We start from the raw sequence: 22,758 nt of genomic DNA on the forward strand, positions 1-22,758 counted from the left end.
TGCTCAAATCAATGACGATTTTTATTTGTATGTGTTATTGAATTTCAACTATTTTTATAATTTTTTTAAAAAGAAAGTCTTATTATGGTCTAATATGTTTTCAATAATTCAATTGAAAAATATGAGTATGCAAATTAATTATAGAGATATTTTACTCTTATTAAAAATTAAAATTTACAATTTTAAATATAATAAATTTAAGATAAATTCTAATAAAATTATTTTAGTCTTTTAAAGATTAATTTTTTTCATTTCTAATATAATCAAACAATTTTAATTAATTCTATAAAAATAATTTAGTCTTTTTCATACTAAAGGATATTTTAATATTCTTAAATATGAACTACAAGAATATTTTGGTCTTTTTAAAATTATATTTAAATTTTTAAATTCTAATACAATCAAACAGTCTAGATTAATCTTATGATGGTGTTTTAATATTTTTTTCAAATTAACCTTTACAGATTGTTTTATTCTCTTAAACATTAATTATATAAATATTTTAGTCTTTTTAAAAATTAAAATTTACAAATCTAAGTATATATTAAACAAATTTTAATATAAAAACGTATTTTAGTCATTTAAGATTAATTCTCAAAAAAGTTAATTTAGACTTTTAAAAGTTTAGTATAAGGTTATTTGAGTATTTTTTTATATATAAAATTTATAATTTCTAATACAATCATACAATCTAAATTAATCCCGTTAATTTAGTCTTTTTAAAATTAATGTTAAAAAAGTTTTTTAGTCTCTTAAAATAAAATCTATAAAAATTTTAGTTTTATAGTGAAATTCAAATACTAATCTTTGGAAAAATATAGATTTCTAAAATTTAAATTAAAACATAAAAGTTGAATTCTTATTTGTATTCAAATTTTTTTTATATTTTATTTGAATTCACTTGGGTGATTTTTTTTATTGATATTTATATTTAAAATTAATGAAGAATTGAAGATTAACTTAAAAATGACAAATGTCAATAATTTATATAAGCAGTAAAACTTATGTTAGTACAAAAAATGAATTGTTTCGACAAGAAGGTGTTTCGACTGCAAGACACGAAAATGGACAAGTTGAAGTCGAAGAAAGAGGGTACAAACAACGTCGAAAGTCGAAAGGTTATCAACGCTTGCTACTCGACCTTCAAACTGAAGAGGAGAATATGGAAGCGAAATTTGAAGAGCAAGCTAAAGAGACGTGGGACTTGAATACCAAGGAAAACGTGGGTGTTAAATTTTAGGGATCAACATTTATCACTCAAGACAAGATCATAGCTAAGAAAAAGGAAGAAGTAAGATAGTGGACAACATATTCCAGAACAAGTTCATGGCCTATAAATAGTAAAAACTTATAAGAGTTTTGAGACTTCAATCAAGAACACTAGATCATCACATAAACTCATAGAATTCTCAGTCTTCACGACGCAATGGAAGTATATGGAGTGCAAGTGCATGTGAGTGTTAGAAGTCAAATTTCTAGTTTGTTTTGCTTTTGTTTATTTGACTCACTTTCATTTACTTTCTTTAAGTTTTTGTTATTATTTTGTTTTAATCAATATTTCACACTTTCATTTTCCTCTTTATTTAATTACTTATTCTTTTATAGTTTTTCATAATTCTCTCACTAGTAATGTCGATATAAAATTGCTTTGACATCGTAATCAAATAATTTTCGAGTTGAGCTCACCGTTTTTTAGAGGAATCGTATCTGTTCCCCGATACTTGAGATGTTGATACAAACTCGTTTCAACACTATTTGTTGAAGTCGACCAAAAAACGAATGAAACAACCTAAAAGTAATAAATGTCAATAATCTGTATAAATAATAAATTGAATAAGACTGATTCGATTTATTGTGTATAAATAGTAAATTGAATTAGCCTAATTTAATTTAGCGTGTTACACACTTCTCCGACAATAAATCAAAATAAGCTATGTCAATTTAATACTGAACGTGCTAAATCAAATCAAAATGATTCGATTTACATGTAATAGCATAAATCGAGTCAAATTAATTCGGTTTACATAAAGCTATTTAGAATAGGATGTGTAATCAAAATTAGTTTACAATATTTGTTTAATTTGCAACTCCAAACTATTTATTTATGTAAATTACCCAATTATCTAAAATAATAAACATAATAATATTAATATTCTTTTACTTATTAATCTTAAAAAATATATAAATAATATAAATTGATATTTTTTTTTGTAGGAAAACAATAATAAAAATTATCAACTAAGTTAATTACAAAATAAAAACTATGAATAATTTTTTAACTAATAAAAAATAAAATTACTATTATTTTATGCTATAATTTTACAAAAAAAAAAAAAGATGATAAATCAACGTTTAGTAAATTACACATCAAATATTATTATTTACATACTAAAAGTATATATTATCAATCATTTTAAAATAAATTAATTTATATACGATTATAATTTAAATTCTTGTCCAAAGTACAGAAAATGAAACTAATTTTATATTAAAAATGTAGGTGTGGCTAATATAGTTTTTTATTAATTTTGGAAGGAGTAACATTAAATTATGATCAACATACATGTAACCTATTTGTCCTTAATTATTATATTAATTTAAAATAAAAAAAAAGGTTGAAATCTTTTTCATTTTAAATATATTAAAAATTTAACTATATGTACTTAACTAATAGTATTATATATATATATATATATATATATATATATATATATATATATATATATATATATATATATATCTCTAATTCCATTACTTGGTCCTTTAAGCACCCAAATATACTTTTTCCACTTTTACCATCTTAGAAAGCTCCATCAGATGGTGCCTTTGTTATTGAGTATTTCACTATTTCGGTATTTCCTCATGATCTGGTAAGACTTAAAAAGGGTAGATTGGTCTTTGAAGGCATAAATAAAGAAATGGTTTATCGGTTTATCCCACACGAAGCATTAAGAAAGGCAGAGGAGTTTCACAAAAGTTCAGGGAAAACCCCACGGGACGAATGAATAACTGGTGCGGTCCCACAGTGGGTCCCATGTTACATAAACTAAAAGGTGGAACCCACCATGCGAACGAAAAATGAAAAAGAAAAATGAAAAAGAAAAATGAAGACGGGTAGTTTTCTTAATATCTAGTGTTCAAGTTCAATGGCAATACCTTAACTCTGATAAATAAAACGACAATCTGCGGTCTCCCAAAAAAAAAAATTGAGAAATATAAAAAAACGAAAGGAAAGGGGAAGGGTGGGTCCCACCAAAAGAGGTTGCCTTTTATGCAATTTGGGTAAAATGCCAGCGAAGCATTGGACCGTGACAGTTTTTTGCTTTGACTGTACGCATCGGTTTGCTTATCCGGTCTTTGCTTTGACCGCTTTTGCCAATGCTAATCCTAATGCGAATGGGAATGGCACAGTCTTCAGTTTCAGTCCAACACACACACTCTCTCTCTCTCTCCACCTTTGCCTTCTCTCCGACCCAATTGGACACTGACACGTGACTCTGCCAAAACACTGTCCCCTTCTCAACCCTATGTCACTGTTTTTTATGGCTAACCTTGTACGCTTTGCATATTAAATATTCCTTAATTCTGCTTTCTTTTTTCATCACTATACTTACCACCCAGATTCATCATATTAAGCAGGATTCAGGAAGACCACATTTTGACCTCCACAACTTTTCCCTCCTGGTTCCCTTCTCTTTTTTTCTTTAAAAAAAATTAATATTTAATTCTCTATTATGTTATTAGTATCGTATTCGTTGTTAATTATGATGATAATATTAACTATTGTAATTTGTAAACGAGTCAATGAAAATTAGTATTCTGTCAATATATAATAGAAAGTAGTGTGTAAAAGATTGAAGACAATTTTTTTTAGGTGGAAATCAAATAATTAAGTACTAGTACATTAATATTGGGAAGTTAATTAATTTATGATTTAGAAAACAACGGTTACCCAGGTCACGTGGGAATGGGATAACATATTAATACTATTAACATATAAAGAATAGAAATACAGCCATAAAATTAATGCCTTTTTTTTCCCTCTCATTAGAGTGATATTCAAATGACAAAGATTTATAGTTTAATGAAGTTGTTTTCACCTAATTTATGTTCTGAAAATGTAGCCAAGAAACATATGTAAAGTAGGTGGAGAGTAATTAGATAATTAGAAATTGGTTGGGGTTGGGTGTTCCCTATAAGGTTTGGTCTGATGGGTAAAGCAGCTAGCAGTATTGATATTACGTAACAGATTGTATCCATTTTCTTAATGGAAATTGAATATGGAATTATGGATAGCACCGATGGAAATGCTATGTGTCCAGACTGGATGGATCTTTATAGGGAGGTTGGATTCAATTCTTTACTGTAGCTACGGGTTGGGACTTGGAAGGACAAACCATTTTTTAATATTAATTTATTAATAATTTTGATTCATCTTCGATCTAGAGGAGAGGAAAGCCTTGGTGGTGTGTGGAGTGCAATTTTAATTTTAAAAAATTGGGTGGTCATATAAATGGACCAAATCTACTATCGAGGGATTCATTCAACTTTGAGATACTGTGGGAGTCACATGATCGACCACAATAATAATTTTTAAATTGTAGCATGTCACATGATCCACTTAGCCACTCTCTCATAACTCCTATACTATACAAATATTTATAATAATAATAATCAATCTTCAGACTTTGGAGAGATTAACAATTACATTACAATACAATACTCACTCATACGAAGACCTTAGCTAATTGCTTTGTACCATGAATAATTTCTTTTACCCTGCTATGGTGCACCCCCAATAATGCACGTATTCGTAGTGTTTTTAATTCATTAATTATTAGTATAGTATGGTTAATTCCAACAGCATTCGGTGTCTTACTAATTTCATTTTGCTCAACTATTTTCAATTTTCCCTAACTGGTTTGTTATATTAACTGCGAGGGCTAATAGGAAAACGTCTTTCCTTTCAGATTTTTATTTTTATTTTATTCTATAAAAAAAAAGAATGGGAGAAAGAAGAATTTAGGTGTATGAGTTAGGCATGCCGACTGAACAAGTATTTGGCGTTTATCACAGTTCACAGACAGTCCAGTGTTCCGTCTACATCATTCATAATCATTAATCAACTAATCAAATGCTTAATAATATAAACTCTCTCTTATGAGATATCAAGAACCAAACTGCATGTAATTCCTGTTTATTTTGACAAGAAACTAATTACATAGCGTTCTAACTCATACTGCTCATTCTTATCTTTTTGTATGTAGTGCCTAACATTAAAAACTTTTTTTTTTGTTATTGGAGTGAAGATTTCTTTTGCCAGTTTCCTTTTTAACCCAGAAAATGAATCACATAACATGTTGGGCCCAATCCGAACAATCTGAAAATTCAATCGTGGACTCTCTTCAAAGCATTATAAACTTCATTTAAATTGGGCTAAGAGAAATAGAGATATTTAGCCCAATACAATACCAAGCAATAAACTATCATCCATCAGTCTATCACAAAAAATACCCAAAAAAAAGAGACCCAAAGAAAACACCAAAAAATAAAAGTAGCATCTAGCACATGGATTATGCTCCTTGCTAGTTTACTCAATAATAAACAAGGTTAGAGCAATTAAACATTAAGCGGCATATGGATAGACATAACACTGGTTTTTCTATCCTTGATCAGCTGCCGTCGACGGCCATTTCGAATCTTGTTCTAAAATATTTATATTCTAGTATTATATATTATATATGCGAGATTTATAGCGCATTTAAAGATTGTGGATTTAGTTTATGTCTTGTTTAAATTGTAATTTATGAGAAGTCCTTATAGGTATGCCTGCTATCACTTCCGCACAGTCCACCCTCCAACAAACTAAATCTGTTTCTGCTTTTGTCAACATATTATATGTAAAGAATGAACGTATATATAGTTTACTTTGTACATTTACACAATTTAGTGTGGGATAGAACCTAACTTGTGTGATAAAATGAGTACTTTTGTTCACTTATTTATGTCTACCTACCCCCATTTTAGCATTGGTAAAAGTGTAAATCCTTATTTCAAACCACAAATATATGTGCATTAATATACTAATTATCTAAATTAAGTTAAATATACTAACCGTTGTCCATTTATGAAAATGTATATATAAAATTAACTTCTAATTAGTTAATATAGTAACGAATTCTTTTTTTTTTCGTTAAAATTTTTTTACCTTATTTTTTTAAAATTTAGAATTTAGGATTTATGATCGTAATTTGATATTGAACAAAAAAAAATCAATTCTCTAGCTAAAGTAAACATGTAAGATTTAAAAGTCGTTATTTGGGAGGAAAATGGTGGTTCAGTGTACAAGAAGGTTAATGTTATTTAATTTGCATGCTCAAATAGACATTAATATTGAAAGTAAGATAGAGAAATTGAAATTTTACTGTGAAAATAAAAAAAGTAAATTAAGTATGTAAACAAGATTTAAATCGTAAAATCATCAGACTTAATATAAATTTTGTAAAATTAATTTACTCATTTAAAATTGTAATATTAAAAGATTTTAAGAATTAAATCGAGATTCTATTACGATTATGATTGAAAGGATCAAAGAAGAGAATGAATCTAGCAATATATAATAAATAAATAAAACTGTCCTGTACGTAGCAAGGTTTGTCCTCTTGCATATCCTAGCTAGGTTGGTTAGCTATAAGCATTGAACAACATATAAGAATGGGGTAGCTAAGATGTGTGTATTTAAAAAGGGGTCCGTGAATTGCGATAAGGTGCTCAAGCATCGAAGCTTAGGTTGCATTGTGGAAACATGACAAACAAGAGAGGAAGCAAGTTGAGAAGGTACATGGAGTCACTCATGAGGCTCTTGAGGAAGCCCAAGGACCTCTACGTTCAAGCCATCACTACCTGCTATGTCATCGACACCACCATGGGTTTCCCAACTCCCACTCTCCCCAGAACATCCTTCACCGCTAGATCATCAACCACCAATATCAAACTTCTCCCCGCTAGGACCAGCAGCCATGGAAATACTAGCCGGAAACCGCCTCGGATTGCAAGGATCGATGAGGACAAGCCGTGTGAGTTTGGATATGATGATGATGATGATGATATCAATGTCACGCATCTTATTTCTCCTCGGAGAAGAAGCTATGCGTATGCCGTCCAAGCAAGACCAAGAAAAGGGTTGTTTTAGAATTTTAGTCAACCCAAGGAAAATATGCTTTTTATTTTTTATTTTTGTCTTTTTCTTTCAATTTGTGAAATTCTTCAAGTTCGTGTTCTTTTTTCTCTTTTTTTCTGTGATGAAGGCTAGTCAGGACTTGTAAGCGACGTCTCTCAAATCAGATTTTCTAAATACGGAAATGTTATGCAAATGTGATTGAGCAATACTTGCATTATTCGTCCCGACATTATTTAGGCTGCGTTTGTTTACAGAAATAGTGTATTTTGTATTTATTTTGAGAGGAAAGACACGAAGACACTAACAACAGACATAACTTATTTTTTATTTTTTTTCATTATTTTTGTTAATTTTAATAATTATATTTTTTATTATTATATTTTTCGTCTCAAATTTTTTAAATAAAAAAATTTTATAATTTATTTTAACTTATCACAAAAAAAAATATAACAACATAAAATTTTATGTCTCTATTTTAGTGTTTTGTCTTGTCCTATTTTTAGAAATAAATGCAGCCTTATGTACTAGTACTGCTATTTAGGATTAATTCCAAAGCCAAATCAAGAACGGGAAATAAGAAAACTAACCAAGTGAAAAAATGGCGGGCATGGATCATACGAGAAGTATATTATTTTGTGTCTGTGTGTGCGAGAGTGTGTATGGCGACGGTGTCAATTGCGTGGGGAAAGAGTTGAGAGATAGTTATTTCGGGCAGAAAAGTTGGTATGGCCCTTCATAGCAGTAGCTGATAATGATTATACCATTAACTTCAGTTTTTTTTAATCGAAAAAACTGAAATTCATTAATAAAATTACGCGCAGATTAAACTTATAAACCAAGCATTTAAAAATAGTAAAATACTATTCTATCTTAAATAGATATCTGAGATCAGATAATCTCCAGATTCTTAGAATTCTCTGTAATAACTAATGAGGTTATTGTGACCTTTTAAGAGCAGCAAGGCCAGATGAGATGGCCATACGCTAATGTCCCATCACAATTCAATTGCCAAACATATTGAGGGTGGCCTTCCCTTTGCATTATGATAGCCTTTAATGCTGGCCTATAAAAGCCTAACTGTAGCTCAAATTTCAATGCCACTATGCATTTCTTTCCTCTATGGGCATGTCGCAATTGGATATGTAAAAGGGGAAAAAATCTTGGAATATATGTTAGGGAATTACTATTTAGATTCTTGACAGTTAAAAGCAATTATTTTACTGACAATATATAACAAGATTGTAAAAATAAAATAAAATAAAAATCACATTGTTGTTGTAGTAGTTGTTAGTTGTAAGGTTACATTTAGACTTTTAGTTGTCTAAATAACAATATTATTTAGTATCCTAGTCTAACAACTTGTCTACTTAAATATAAATGGTTGGAACTGTTATCATATTAATATCCTCTTGAATGAAAAATTGCAAACGCCTTGTCCAAATAGATAAGAGAAATCATAAAATTATTATTAATGCAATTGTGCTACTTTTTAATTTTTACAAACGCACAACGAGAAACAAAGATATGAAAAATATTATGTTTTCTTTTGGACTTGCGAGAAAATGAATAAAATAAACAACACTGCTAGGGAGACAATAAAATCTAGTTGGCCCAGCCCAAAAAATCTAGTTGGCCAAAAAAAACCGTTACCTATTGGCTATTTGCTTTAATTGAATGATCTTACTGAGCTGGGTATGGTTTCAGTGAAAAGGACAAAAGGGACAAAAGGGTAAGCGTATGAAGCCGGAAGAGAGAAAGCGCAGGTTTAATGAAGCCATCGTTAACATTCTATATCCCTCCTCGCCGGAACCCGAACCCGAACCCGAACCCGAACCATCTCATCAACCGGTATTTACATCTCTATTCTTCTACTCTCTTCTTTCTTACGCTCAATTTGAGTGTTCAAGTGTTGTTGCCACAATGCAGATTCAACAAGATCTCAAACCCGTTTATGCTTTCACGCAACGCTCGCCTTCTCATGCTATTTCTGGTAACAAATTACTACTGAATAGTAACCTCCTTTGACACTCGCAACAAGTAGAAGGCGGGGAAATTGAAATTAATTAACATTTTGGGATCCCACTGAAAATCTAGGGAGTTCGGATGATTACGACAATGCTTCCACGAGCGGCGACGAAGAACACGATTCCGGGACGGTGAAGCTAACGAGGGCTCAACGGAAGAAGATTCGCAAGAAGAAGCTCAAGGAAGATGCAATTCGTCGAGGCAACTTAATTGGCCCCCTCTTGCCTCCTTATACACATCAAGTTACGCAGGATGCACCACCTGTTCGATCAAATGCTTCAACGGAATCTTCTCCACTCCACGAGCCTGGTAATTTTATTATTCATTTGTTGATGTAAGACTAATAAAATTAGTGGCTGCATTCATGTGTTTCTTCCGTGATGGCGCAACATGGTTTAGGTGATGGAGCGGCTCCCTCCACCTCGAATAGAACCAGGAAGCCAAGGATGGCCAAAAAGCTGCCCAAAGTTATGCCTCAAACTTCCAATTCTGCTCCTTTTGTTAAGGAGTCGAATGTGTAACTGTGTAAGTCTAAACACCAAAAAAAAAAAACAAGAAACACACTCGTGTTATCATTGATCTGAGTTTTTTTTTAGTATTTTAGGTGGGTCGTGGCTGATTGCGCTTTTGTTATTGATAGCTATTGACATTTGATCGGTTAAAATTTGGGTATTGCTTCCGTTGATACCGTTAATCTTTTAGCTGTGAATTGTGATTGCCGTCCAGTTAATTTGGTAATGTGGTAGTGGTTCTTTTGTTTTTTTTTTTTTGTATTTAACTAATAATAGTCATACTAGGCACTAGCGATTCATCAACACTTTTTATTGAGCAATGTTGACTTAGGATACATCAGATATGAACATCATAGAGCTTAACATCCTATTAAATCTGAACTTTCCAGCTAGGAGCTAGCTAGCAGAGTAAAGGAAAAGAAGTAAAACAAGCAAAGGGCAAATGGAATGGCCAATATATGTGTTGTAACTTGTAGGATTGTAGATTTGTAACTATGGGGATGTATCGATATGTCTCACTTTTGGAATTTGATAATCTATGACCCACAACTTAGGTGATAAATACTATCCATGAAAAAGCTCTGAACGTAGGCATGTGCTTCATATACCCATATTTATTGATGGGCCACGATCAGCTTTCTCCAAACTTGATGGGTCCTTTGCCTGCATGTCCATAATAAGACATTTTGAGATCTACAACAAATGCTTCCCAAACAAACAAGAAGCCAACCACGGCTAGTGAGTTGACAGCATACAGTACACTACTTCGATTAGTATCATTTTTCTTATTAAATAGTTTTCACAATATGCTTCATCATTAAATTTTGACTCCGTGAAACGTTTATGTTGCTTTCTTTTTTAAAATATCTTCTAACAGGTTAGCTGCCGATACGTACGAACTTCTAATTAGTTAATGCCATCTTTATTTTTCAATGAGGTGTTAGCTAATACTCTGCAAGAAATAATAAAAATGCTTGGTAGCTACATTCACGTTGATTCCAATCATTTAAAGATCATGGTGGTTGGGCTTCCATTTTTCTTTTTTGGATAACGGTGGTTGAGCGACAATAGAATACAACTCCTGCGCACCTTACCCTTGTACTGAGATAAATATTAAATAAGATATCATTTTACTAGATTGTCTGAAAGCAGATATATAACAGGGATGTCTTGTCTGCGTGCACAAACATTTCTCCTATACTTTTCACTATTGTTTTTTGCTAGTAACATAAGAGCAAGTAATTTATTGTTACGTCAAATAGCTTTATTTGAGTTATATTATATTGTTACTACTTACTACTAAAATTCAAAATTAAGTTGTCGTAAACCATTCGTTAACATTCATATAGTACAGATTGCAGAATACCCACGCATATGTATCTAAAATACTCCTAATAACAAACTTTAACATCTCTAGGTAAGGAAATTCTGTTAAGGAAATAATTAAATTTCCTATCATTTTGAAAAATTACATTTTAGAGAGGAAAAAAAAAATCTTGGATTATGTCATTTTATCAGATAAAGAAACACTAGTAACACCGAAATAACAACATTTAATGTTTTTAATTTAACATAGCGGGAAAAATGTTTGATTAAACTAATTTAAGCACTTTATATTTTTTTTTTTTGTGACTAAGCACTTTATATTATGTTTACATGAAAAACTATTTTACATAATTTCCTAATTTATGTTTATGTTTTGAATTTAATTTTATACACTTTCAATATACCGTAACTTTATACAAAAGATTAATCATATATTTCCACATAAAAAAATTATCTAAACTCATAAATTTGATTGGATAATTATGATTTTTTCAATCAAAATTAAATTTTATGTTTTAGGGTAAAATATGACATTTACATAACAAAAAGTAAATAGTGTAGCTTTTTTATTTTTTTCTTAATTGTTTAGTAAGGTGTGATTTCTCATCATTCAATATTTTTTTATATATTTTCTCTTATTCCAATTAAAGAGTATAAGATAAGAGATTATACTTTACCAAACAATTGAAAAAAAAATTTGAGAATATTTATTTTCTAAAAAATAGTTAATTGTTAGATCGGTGTGAAAGCACGGGGAGAGAGAGAATTTCTTAGATATTTTATGAACAAATCAGGTGGTTCAAATGTCATTTATTGTTTGAAATATCAAATTATCAATAATAAGAAGTTATTGTTTCGCTTTAAATAAAAGTTTAATAATTACTATAAAAAATATTCATAATCTAAAAAAATAATTCAAAACAAAAATAATAAATTTACCTTGCTAATATATCAAACAATAAATTATGTAAATCAAATAGGTTTAACTAGTATGTGTCTTGTAGTAAGAATTCTTGGGAGAAGCCTCATTTTCCCAGGTAGCAACTAGCAAGTCTGAAAAGCAATTCAGTCATTTTCAAAGCATGCGTAAAGACCATAGATTAAGTTTGGTTTGTCGAAAACAAGTCAAAAAGATAGATTTAGCAGGGAATAAGAGACACATCAGCCACCAACATTACGCTCCCCTAGGGATCCGGGAAGAACGTATTATCCCCCACTAATGCGCACCTGTTCGATGCCTCAAAACTAAAAATTAGAGACAGTGGGCCTAATAAACTAATACTAATACGAAAACCCCTTTTGTTGTTAATTACTCAGGTCATCGCAACACGACAGAAAAGATCCCTAATAACTAATAAGTGATAAGTACTCTCCTAGTATACTATTCGACTGCTGCTAATTGAAAAACCAATAACAACATAGAGAATATGTGTTGAGATTGGGCAACAATATTAAATTAATGATTAATGATTAATGATTAAAATTATACCTGAGTGGGGCAGGGGAGGTTCATGGTTGGGGATAATCAGAAGGAATGGGAGTAACTCCGTTATCTCCTAGATCGAGGTGCATGTAACCGTGAGGTCTGAGGACTTGATTGTCGGCGAAATTGAGCGCCCTGAGCATCCCGTTCCAGCAAGCATCGGCGGAGTACATGTGATTGTGGTCCCCACTACAAGGCTGACATCCCGTGAAGTGTGTGATAAACGGCCTCTTCAACCGCCCAACAACCTCATCGCCACCCCTAACAAACTTCTCTCTCAGCTCACCGTACCTCTCACTCACCTTCTCCGCGTGCTTCCTCCTCAACTCCCTCACCTTTCTCTCCACCTCATCATATTTCTTACTAACGTTCTCAAACGTCGTCACAATCTCCTCCCAATACCCTTCGAAGAAGTACTCGCTCTCCAAATAAATCTTGTCCGCCCACTTGTCCTTCTCTATGGCGATCAGGTAAGCCAGGCCCGTCTGATCGTCTGACTCTGGAAAGAACTTATCCTTGAACGTTGACCGTAACGTCTTCCCCCATTTCTCGTAATTCGGGGTCTGTGGGCCCATGCTGGCCCACACATCCATGAAGTCCAACGACCACTGGCAGTTGCGGATGAGGAAGACGCCGGCATTGAGGCCCGTCCAGCTACGCTTCTCGTGGATGAGGCGGGGCCAACCGTGAACCACGAGGTTGTGGTCCTTGTAACGCTCCAGGGGGAGCTTGAAGTCCATGTCGGTGAACAACGCGTCTGAGTCGACCCAGTAGATCCACTCGGCCTCCGGGTGGGCCAGCATGGCGGCCTTCACCACTGGGTACTTGGCCCAATAACCGAACATCTTAGGGTGGAGCAGCGCGTTGTTGTAGTATATGTCGTACCCGTGGAGCCTGCAGTAATCAACTTTGTTTTTGAAGAATCGGAGGAGAAGGTGATCACCGATGGGGTTCTTGCACGGTTTAGGCTGAGAACCCGTCACCAACATGATCCTCTCCTTTGCTCCCGCGGCGAACGATGGGTGATGCTTTAGCCATTCCTCGCGCTTCTTGTCCCAGTTGTGAACCTTCTTCTCCATGGTGTACCCCATTTCTGGATCGTCGTAGAAGGTTCTATCGGGAGGATCGAACCGGAGGTCAGGACCGGAGGAGGAGGTTTCGCAAGCGACGGCGGGTGCGGCGGTGAACTTTGTGGTGACGGAGCCTAAATTGGGGATGTTGCTGGGGATGGGCGTTGTGAAGGAGAAGAAAACCCCGACGATGAGGAGGGCGGAGAATGCTCCACCGAGGAAGAGGCAACCATCGGAGAGGAAGATGGAGGTTTTACTTCTATGAAAGTGAGTAGATGATTTTGCCATGGTGGGAACGGTGTGGTAAGAGGGTTCGGATGATACCATTGTTTGCGGTGAAAGTGAAGTGTTTTTGTGTTGGTTATTAGCATAGATCAGAGAGGAGTCAGGACCCCTCCAAAAATGGTTGAGATTCTTCTTCGTTTTATTTATATATGGCTAGGCTAGAGGAATAAGTGAAACGCTTCAATGGAGTCTTGAGAAGCTATCGTAAATGCGCAGTGTCGTTTATATCAAACACAGGGGTGCGCCATCAACGGCATGGCCCTATTGAACAATACCGTTCTTTGGGTCTTCTTATTCTATTAAAAATTTTGATTTCTTCTTTATTTGTGCTGCATTTAATTATTTGCCAATATTGATTCGCCAGATGGATTCTTTCTTTCTTTTCTCCTATTGACTTCTTAAATAATCCAGTTTAAATGTTTGGCACGCTATTATTATTATTCTAACTGTTTTTCGTATACACATACTGTACAAACTAACCTACTATTATAAGTGGAAGTGAGATTTGTTTCGATCTAGTGATGGAGACCATGGACGAGTAAAACAGAGGACTGCGTGCTATTGAGATTCCTGAATCATGAGGCCACTTTGGAGATTTTTATACAAGCCTTGCGAAGGAGCAATTTTTGCAATCGCGTACGCTACTTAATTTGTTTATCAACCCATAACTAACATTCTCTATTATATATTCCTATTTCTCCCTTGATTTGCATATTATCGTATATGGAATCGTAATCCTATTTTAATAGTAAGGGTGGAATTTTCGGAAGCTGACGTCCAAACAGAAGAATGCAATTTTTTATATATATATTTTTTAAATTAAATCATTTCATTGTTCTTAAAACAAATTCAAATTCAATTTTATAATTTTCAAACTCAACAAAAATAATTTCTGATTTATTTATGCTGGTGGTGAGGTACGCCCGCCATTCGAATTTTTTGTGAGGAGGTGGGAGTACCGGAGTAGTACTTAAATTAGCAAGAATTTTAGGTAGATTTTTATGAGGAGGTGAGAGTAGTACTTGAATTAGCAATAATTTTAGGTAAATTTTTAGTAGATTGAAACATGAATATATCTAAGGATATCAAGATATTTATAGTAGATTTGATAACTACTTTTTTAAATAGTTCCATCTTGTTGATGGATAACGGTTCCTTTATTTTAGGAGTTTATTAGAATTTATCTTTTAATAGAGATAGAGATAATAAGAGAGATTAGACAATTACTTATTTAGATAAGTAAAACTAGACCCTTCTTAACTATCCGACCTATTAGGAGTGGTGGCAGAGTTTGAAAAAAAATTTTAGATGAGCCAAAAATCTAAAAATTATATAATAGGATTTATATTAAAATAAAATTTATAAATATAATTATTTTATTTATAAATTTATTATTAATATGTAGGATTATATATGGTTAAGATTAACAAAAAATAATTCTGATTTTGATTAATAAAAAATTTGTTTAGGTTAATAAGTCAATTTGATTTTAAATAAAAAATCAATTTAAAAAAAATCAGTTTTTACATAAAAAAAAATTAGTTTTTGTACAGAAAAATCTATTTTTATTTAGAAAACTAATTTTTTTTATTTAAAAACTGATTTTTTTTAAAATTAATTTTTATTTAAATTATATAAAATCAATTATAATTTATAAATTATCTTTTAATATTTTAAAAAATTAATTTTACTTTTAATAATATTTATCTCTAAAAAATTTCAAGATTAATTATGTTTATTATTACTTTTATTACAAATTAAATAATATAATACAACAAAACAAAGTCTTAAATTTTTAATAAAATAAAAATATCAAAATTTATTAATATAAACAGTGGTATACTCTAATGGCATTAAATTTGTAAAGTTGATTTAAAAATAAAATAACTTTTTATTAATAACTGATATTATTACTAGTTATATTATAATTTTTTTATTCTAAAAATAAAATAATGCATGAAACTATACGAGAAGCTAAATATAATTTAGTGTTAATTTTATAATGATATTTAATTTGCAACGTTGATTTAAAGATATGTCATTTGTTGTTGATTTAAAAATATGTTATTTGTTAAATCAAATAGGATAGAATAAAAAATTTGAAAAAATAATAAAAATGGACATAAAACTCAGATACATAAGTTAAAAATATATCAATTTAATCAAATAAGCTAATTTTATTTTTTTAGAGTAAAAATACTAATAGTTTTACAAAAATTTTGAGGGGCCATGCCCTTATCCACACAAAACTCCCCCACTGATTAGGAGGTCGGATAAAAAAAAAAGTAGACCTTTATACTTAATGAATATATCTATTTTCTTTGTTAAAGTGTTACAAATTTATAACCGTTATTTTTAATAATTAATTTTAAAAATAAAAATGCTACTCAACCAATATTCACTCAAATCCTTAACCTATATATTACATAATTAATATTTTAACAACGTGAAAATTAATTTTGAATATTACAGTTAATTTTTTAATTACTTTATATATCCATTTTTTACTTTTTTTTTCTCAATTACTATCAACTTTTAAAATAATTGTTAATTCATCTTATTTATATTTACTCTTTTATTTTTGTTTTTCCTTTGTCATTTTAAATTTTTTCTTTTTTTTATTCAAATTTTCGTAGCACTGTTTCACTTTTAATTTCCTTTTATCCATATTCATCCATCAATATTTATTTTAAAATCAACCATTTTAAAAATTAAATACACATCATAATGTATCACATAATCTTACCCATATAACTATATTATATCTTATTAATTATTTTTTTAATTATTTATTTTTATAAAAAAATAAAGTAAAAACTAATTTATTAAACTTTTATTTTTTTAATTACAATTTCAAGAATAAAGATGGACTCTTCCTTTATCAGGATATATAGTAAGAAACCAATTCGAAAATATCAATCAAAATGCGTCATATCACAAACTTTTAGATTTGTTTTTTTTTAGGTTTAATTACTCTGTTGGTCTCTATAGTTTTGCGAAATTTTTAAATAGGTCCTTATACCTTTTTTTCTTTTAATTAGGTTCCTGCACCTATTTTTTTTTCAATTAGGTCCCTACCGTAACCAAACAGTTAGATTTAACGAAATATTCCGTTCCTAAATTAAAGATTCTTTAACTTTTTGTGAAATCCTTAATTCTCTTTCACTCCTATTTTCTGAAATACAAATTTACCCTCCCACATTTAGAAGGAAATTGTTCATTCTCTTCTCCCAAACTTAGAGAAAAAACTCATTCACATTCGTTGGTTGTCCACTCCCTCAGCTGCCAAGATCAACTCCACTGGAATATTGCTGGAGGGTTTCGCGTCTCCAGTGTCACTGCCATCGTCGTAGGCGTTGGTGCTGCCTCTAGGTAATACAACGCTTAACCTTTTAGTCGTTGAAGGGTTTTTCTTTTTTTCTCCTGGAAAAATTTGCCACATTGTTCATTAGAGCTTTCTTTTGTTTCTGAAAATGGTTGAAGAAGGATTTATGGCATTATATATATATATTTTTTTTTTGGTATGCAGTTATGGGTGATTCGGATTTCACTATCGAAATCCACCATGGTGGCAAATTTGTTGACAGTGAACAACGATTAGAGTATTTAGGACGAATGATTGTGAAAAATTTACATTTTGACGTTGATGAATGGTCATTGCAAGAGATTGTCAGTCAGCTAAAGCAACTAGGGTATAAGGGTTTCGCCAGGGTATGGTACAAGGAACCTGGGATGAATTTGAAGTCAGGTCTTAGAGAAATGAAGTCCGATGGGGATGCGATGAGAATGGCTAGGTCACTGGTGTCAAGTTCCTGCAAACATTGCGAGGTATTTGTCGATGGAGTCAGAGAAAGTAACGGGATTGAAATCACTTCAAGTGATGCTGATTGTGTACCAGAGGAAAGTGAAGACAGTGGCTCTGGGTTGATAGAGGTTGAAGTGGATGCTGAGTCAGAGCCTTCTACTGAAGAAGTGGTATTTGATGATAGTGCTAATGATGGTGACCATGAGGATCACTTTGGGTTTGAGGTGGAGGATAATGATCCATAATCAAATGCATTTGGGGGATTTACTGGCCCACTAAATGATGAGGGAACTGCAGCAGCTGGAATAGCTGAAGGTGATGAAGGTTTAAGGGAGGGTGATGAGCAAGTTGGGGACATATCTGATGGATATGAGACTGATGATATAGACAGTTATGAGGGGGACTCTGATGATATGATAAAAAATAGGAGGTTTCCTAAATACAATGAGGCAGAGATAAACAGAGAGTATGAATTTCAGGTAGGGCTGTAATTTAAGTCACTTAGTCAATTTAAAGATACTGTAGAGTTGTTTGCAAAGGAAGAAAGGAAAAGTGTAAGTGAGTTTGTTTTGCAAGTAAGGTTGAGGGTTCTTACTGTTTCAGGATCAAGACTTTGAATGAAAAGCATACATGTGGAAGGAATTATAGCGGAAGACTTGCATCAAGTAGTTGGATCTCAAAGAAGTTTGCCAACAACATCAGTAGAGGCGAGGAGATGAAGCTTGCGATAGTTATTCAGACCATCCAAGACAAATACATGCCCAATATCAGTGTTGGTAAGGCTTACTGGGCAAGGAGGAAGGCAAGAGAAGAGGTACATGGGCAGGCAATCCAACAGTATGCTAAGCTAAGGGATTACTGTGCAGAGATACTTAGGGCAAATCTAGGATATAGTCTGAGCATATTAGTTGATAGGCCTTCTCTTACGCACCAACCCCAATTTATGAGAATGTATATGTGCCTTGATGCAGTCAAGAAAGGTTTCTTGACGGGTTATAGACCTATTATTGGCGTGGATGGTTGTCACTTGAAGGGAGACCATGGACAACATCTGCTAGTTGCTGTTGGCAGAGATCCGAATGACAATTACTTTCCGATTGTCGTAGCTGCAGTAGAGGCAGAGACTAAGGACAGCTGGGGGTGGTTTCTAGAGATGATGTTAAATGACATTGGAGAATCAACAAAGTGGGTTTTCATGAGTGACCAACAAAAGGTATCACAAATTGATTAATTAATTTGTTTGCACTTAATTTTTTTGCAATTAATTTGCTTGGAATATAAATCTGCTATGTATATGATCATATATGTAATTGCTAAGCTTGTGAATATTAATCTGATATGTATATGATCATATATGTAATTGCTAAGCTTGTGAACATAAATCTGCAATGTTTGTGAATATTAATCTGCTTCAAAATTTGCTATGTTTGTGAACATTAATCTGCTATGTTTAGATGCTATATTAATCTGTTACATGGGTATCTTGTCTTCTGCACTGAAACTATAAATCAGAGGCTGATGCAAGTGTTTCAAGAGGCATTGCCAACACTGGAGCATAGGGTTTGTTTGAGGCATTTATATGCCAACTGTAAAAAAGCATATGGGGATGGTACTGTACTAAGGGACCTCATTCTATCTATTGCCAAAGCTATTTATGTGGAAGAATGGAAAAGAAGGATGAATCAACTAAATGAGATCAACAGAGACTGTTATGACAAGTTGTTTGCTTTGGATCGAAAATTGTGGACAAAGAGTCACTTCTTATTTCTGGCCAAGAGTGACATGCTGATGAACAACATCTCAAAGGCATTCAATGGAAGAATCTTAGAGGCAAGAGACAAGCCAATTCTGACTATGTTTGAATGGATTAGGTGCTACTTGATGACAAGGTTTGCAGAGAAAAAGAAGAAGATAGAGAGGTATAAGGGCTCTGTTTTGCCAAAACCCAATAAACAGCTAGATATCATTGCGGTTAGAGCTATGGAGTGGCAAGCTAAATGGGCAGGAGACTTCAAGTTTGAAGTCCACCATAAGAACAAGATGATCATGGAAAGGTTTGTGGTCGATTTGATGGCTGGAAGGTATAGTTCTAGGTTCTGGGGCTTGTGTGGTATGCCTTGTCCATATGCTTGCTGTGCTATCTTTGAGAAGGGTGACAACCCGGAAGATTATTATAGTAACTATTACAGCAAGACAGCATACCTTGCTACATATGGGCAGTCAATATCACCAATCAGTGGAGAAAACATGTGGTCAAAGATACAATGTGATACCATCATCCCTGCAATTTTCAGAGTTAAACCAGGAAGGCCAAGGATGGTTAGAATAAGGGAACCCGATGAAAACAGAACACAAACAAAATATAGAAGAACTGAAACTTCTGTTACCTGCAGTAATTGTGGCCAATACGGACACAATAGGAGACTCTGTCCAAATCCTATAGTGACAAGTATCGGTTGCTCCGTTATTTTGTTCATATGTTGAGGAACTATTATTAATTGCTATTTCATGTTCTAGCTCTTGAAGGCACACAAGGATCTGATGCTGTAACTGGAATTGGAGGAGTTGATGCTGCTGCTAATGAACTTGGTGATGCTGTTGAAGCAAATGGATTTGCAACTACTCCTACTGCTAGATCCAGGATGGTTAGAGAGAGAGGCAGAGGAAGAGCAGCAGTAAGGATGGGCAGAGGAAGGGGTAGAGGGAGGGCTGCACCTATGACTGCACCAGCATCAAGGCCTTCAAACCCTCCTGCACCACCATCACAGCCTCCACAAATCCCTGCACCACCCTCACAGCCTTCAAACACACATGCACCACCATCACAGCCTCCACACACCCCTACACCACCATCACAGCCAGCCATCTTACCTACACCAGCATCACTGCCCACCACCTTGCCTACACCAGCATCATTGTCCACTGCACCAGCATCTCAACCTTTACCCAATACCAAAATCTTTGGTGTGAGAAGAAGTAGAAGATTCAAGATTGGAGTTAGGAAGGCAACAAGTCAGCCGCCTGAACATGTTGACCTCACACTTGTTTGAGGCTGAAGAGAGTTTAGGGTTTCCTTTTGATATCTATTGTGTTATGTAGGATTTTTAGTGTTCACCGGTGACTCTGCTTTTTTATGGTTTGGACCACTGTTATTATGTGTTGTGGACCACTTTTGTTATGTGGGTGGAAAACTGTTATGAGAGGGTGTTACATTTATTTTGTGCCTATCTATGTGTCATACATTATATAATGTAAACAACAATGGTATCTATTATAATTCAATGCATCTTTTATTTTACCTACTTTTTTCTCTGTATCATACTTCTATGCATATTAAATAGCAAAGGAACAACTTTTATTTAGAGAAATTAAACAACATTTCATATATCTTCATTGCACTCAACATAAACAGTACACTATTGTCTTATATAGACTATTACATTACCATAACAGCCATACTTTCTACATCTTTACATATAACACTGCAACAATCAAAACACCTAATATTAAAACCAGCATAATTAGCATCTTGTTTTGCTTTTTCATACTATCTTCCATTTTAGCAAATTGCTCTTCTACTGAACTCATCTCATCACATAACCTTTCTACACAAGCATCTATTTCTCCAACCTCTGTAATTAATCTCTCTAGATCCACACTTAATCTATCTATCTTCCTTTCTTGTGCCTCCAATTCTTTAACTCTTTCAAGTACTTGCTGTGAACTGTTTACTCCATCTTCTCCAGATAACTTTTTTTCTTTTCCATCAACCCACTCAAAAAACTTGCATCTCCTATTAGGGTAAGAAATGAATCTTTTGTTTGGGTTTTTTGATGTACTTGAACTCCGAAGAATCAGAATGTCTCCACAAAAGCAACGAAGCCTCCTTTCCTTTTGCTTCAACCATCCACTCTTCTCATCTTCTTCATCATTAATCCACTCGAAGAACTTGCATTTTGGCATTCTTCCACAACCAATATACCTTCTTCCATGGCTTGCTACTGCTGAAGAAGACATCACAGCAACTGCCTCACCACAAAAACAAAGATGTCTCTACTTGACGAGGGTTCTGGAACTACAGACTCCTTAAGATAATTGACTCTGATCCATGAGTATTGACATAGTAAGGAACGCAAACAGAGGAGGAGAAGTTTGAGGAAGAGGCGAAGAGAAGAGAGTGAGAACTCAGAATCCTACTGAGTCTCGTTGATTTGTAAGGGGTAGACGAGGGTTATAATGGTCAAATTAATATTCTTAACGTTTTTTGTAACATTTACCGTCAATAGGGACCTAATTGAAAAAAATAGGTGCAGGGACCCAATTAAAAAGAAAAAAGTATAGGGACCTAATTGAAAATTTTGCGAAACTATAGGGACCAACAGAATAATTAAACCTTCTTTTTATTCAAGCATTTATGCCAATAATTTGATTTCTATTATATATTGACCATATCCCTTAATTAAATTTTTTATAATTAAAATTTCTAATTGATTATATTCTTGTATTTCTACTTTTATTGTATGACTGGTTCTTCATTTAAATTTTTATATAGTAATACAAATAGGAGTTTACATGTAGACGATGGAGGTGGAGCTCAATATGTTGAGTTTGAAAATTTATTTGCTTAGTTGTCGTCACTAAAATTTTTTAGAATTATATTTATAAATTATAAATTATTATTTGCTTAGGTTGTTATTTTTAATTTTTAATTATTTACTTAGATTATTTTACTTAGGTTGTTATTTTTTAAATTTTAGGTTGTTTTGCTTAGGTAGTTATTTTTTAAATTTTAAATTATTTGTTTACATTGTTATTTTTTAAATTTTAAGTTATTTATAAATTACTCTTTTAAATCATAAATTATTATTTACTTAAGTTGTTATTTTTTAATTTTAAATTATTTGCTCATAAATTAAAATTTTTGAAAAAATTAATTTAAATTTATTAAACTAAATAAAGATATTATTTAATTATTTAAATTTTGCTAAGAAAAAATTTATTTATAAATTAAGTAACAACTTTTATCGCATAAGATCTCTACTATGTTTAATATATTTGAGTTATAGTTAAAA

The 22,758-nt window shown here is 32.5% G+C and overlaps 2 protein-coding genes across 4 annotated transcripts; one reads left to right on the forward strand and one right to left on the reverse strand.

Moving 5' to 3' along the window:
• Positions 1 to 8,871: 8,871 nt before the first annotated feature.
• LOC107642690 (uncharacterized) lies at positions 8,872 to 10,731 on the forward strand. 2 transcript variants are annotated; one of them, XM_016346124.3, is made up of 5 exons: positions 8,872 to 9,028; positions 9,107 to 9,170; positions 9,275 to 9,514; positions 9,605 to 9,730; positions 10,107 to 10,731. In XM_016346124.3, exons 1-4 carry the CDS (start codon positions 8,918 to 8,920, stop codon positions 9,724 to 9,726), a joined length of 537 nt encoding a protein of 178 aa, XP_016201610.1. In that variant the 5' UTR covers positions 8,872 to 8,917; the 3' UTR covers positions 9,727 to 9,730; positions 10,107 to 10,731. The 2 variants fall into 2 exon arrangements, with proteins under 2 accessions (XP_016201610.1, XP_088345060.1); XM_088488934.1 differs by lacking the exon at positions 10,107 to 10,731 and having other exon boundaries at positions 9,605 to 9,904.
• On the reverse strand, positions 10,013 to 14,307 carry LOC107642689 (galactomannan galactosyltransferase 1). Of its 2 annotated transcripts, none has more exons than XM_016346121.3 (2): positions 12,533 to 14,307; positions 10,013 to 10,380 (listed from the first exon to the last, which is right to left on the reverse strand). In XM_016346121.3, exon 1 carries the CDS (start codon positions 13,921 to 13,923, stop codon positions 12,553 to 12,555), a length of 1,371 nt encoding a protein of 456 aa, XP_016201607.1. In that variant the 5' UTR covers positions 13,924 to 14,307; the 3' UTR covers positions 10,013 to 10,380; positions 12,533 to 12,552. The 2 variants fall into 2 exon arrangements, with proteins under 2 accessions (XP_016201607.1, XP_016201608.1); XM_016346122.3 differs by lacking the exon at positions 10,013 to 10,380 and adding an exon at positions 11,839 to 12,096.
• Positions 14,308 to 22,758: the final 8,451 nt, after the last annotated feature.

Source organism: Arachis ipaensis, chromosome B5 (genome assembly GCF_059453495.1).
Source record: "Arachis ipaensis isolate K30076 ecotype BB chromosome B5, ASM5945349v1, whole genome shotgun sequence".
Classification (NCBI taxonomy): Eukaryota; Viridiplantae; Streptophyta; class Magnoliopsida; order Fabales; family Fabaceae; genus Arachis; species Arachis ipaensis.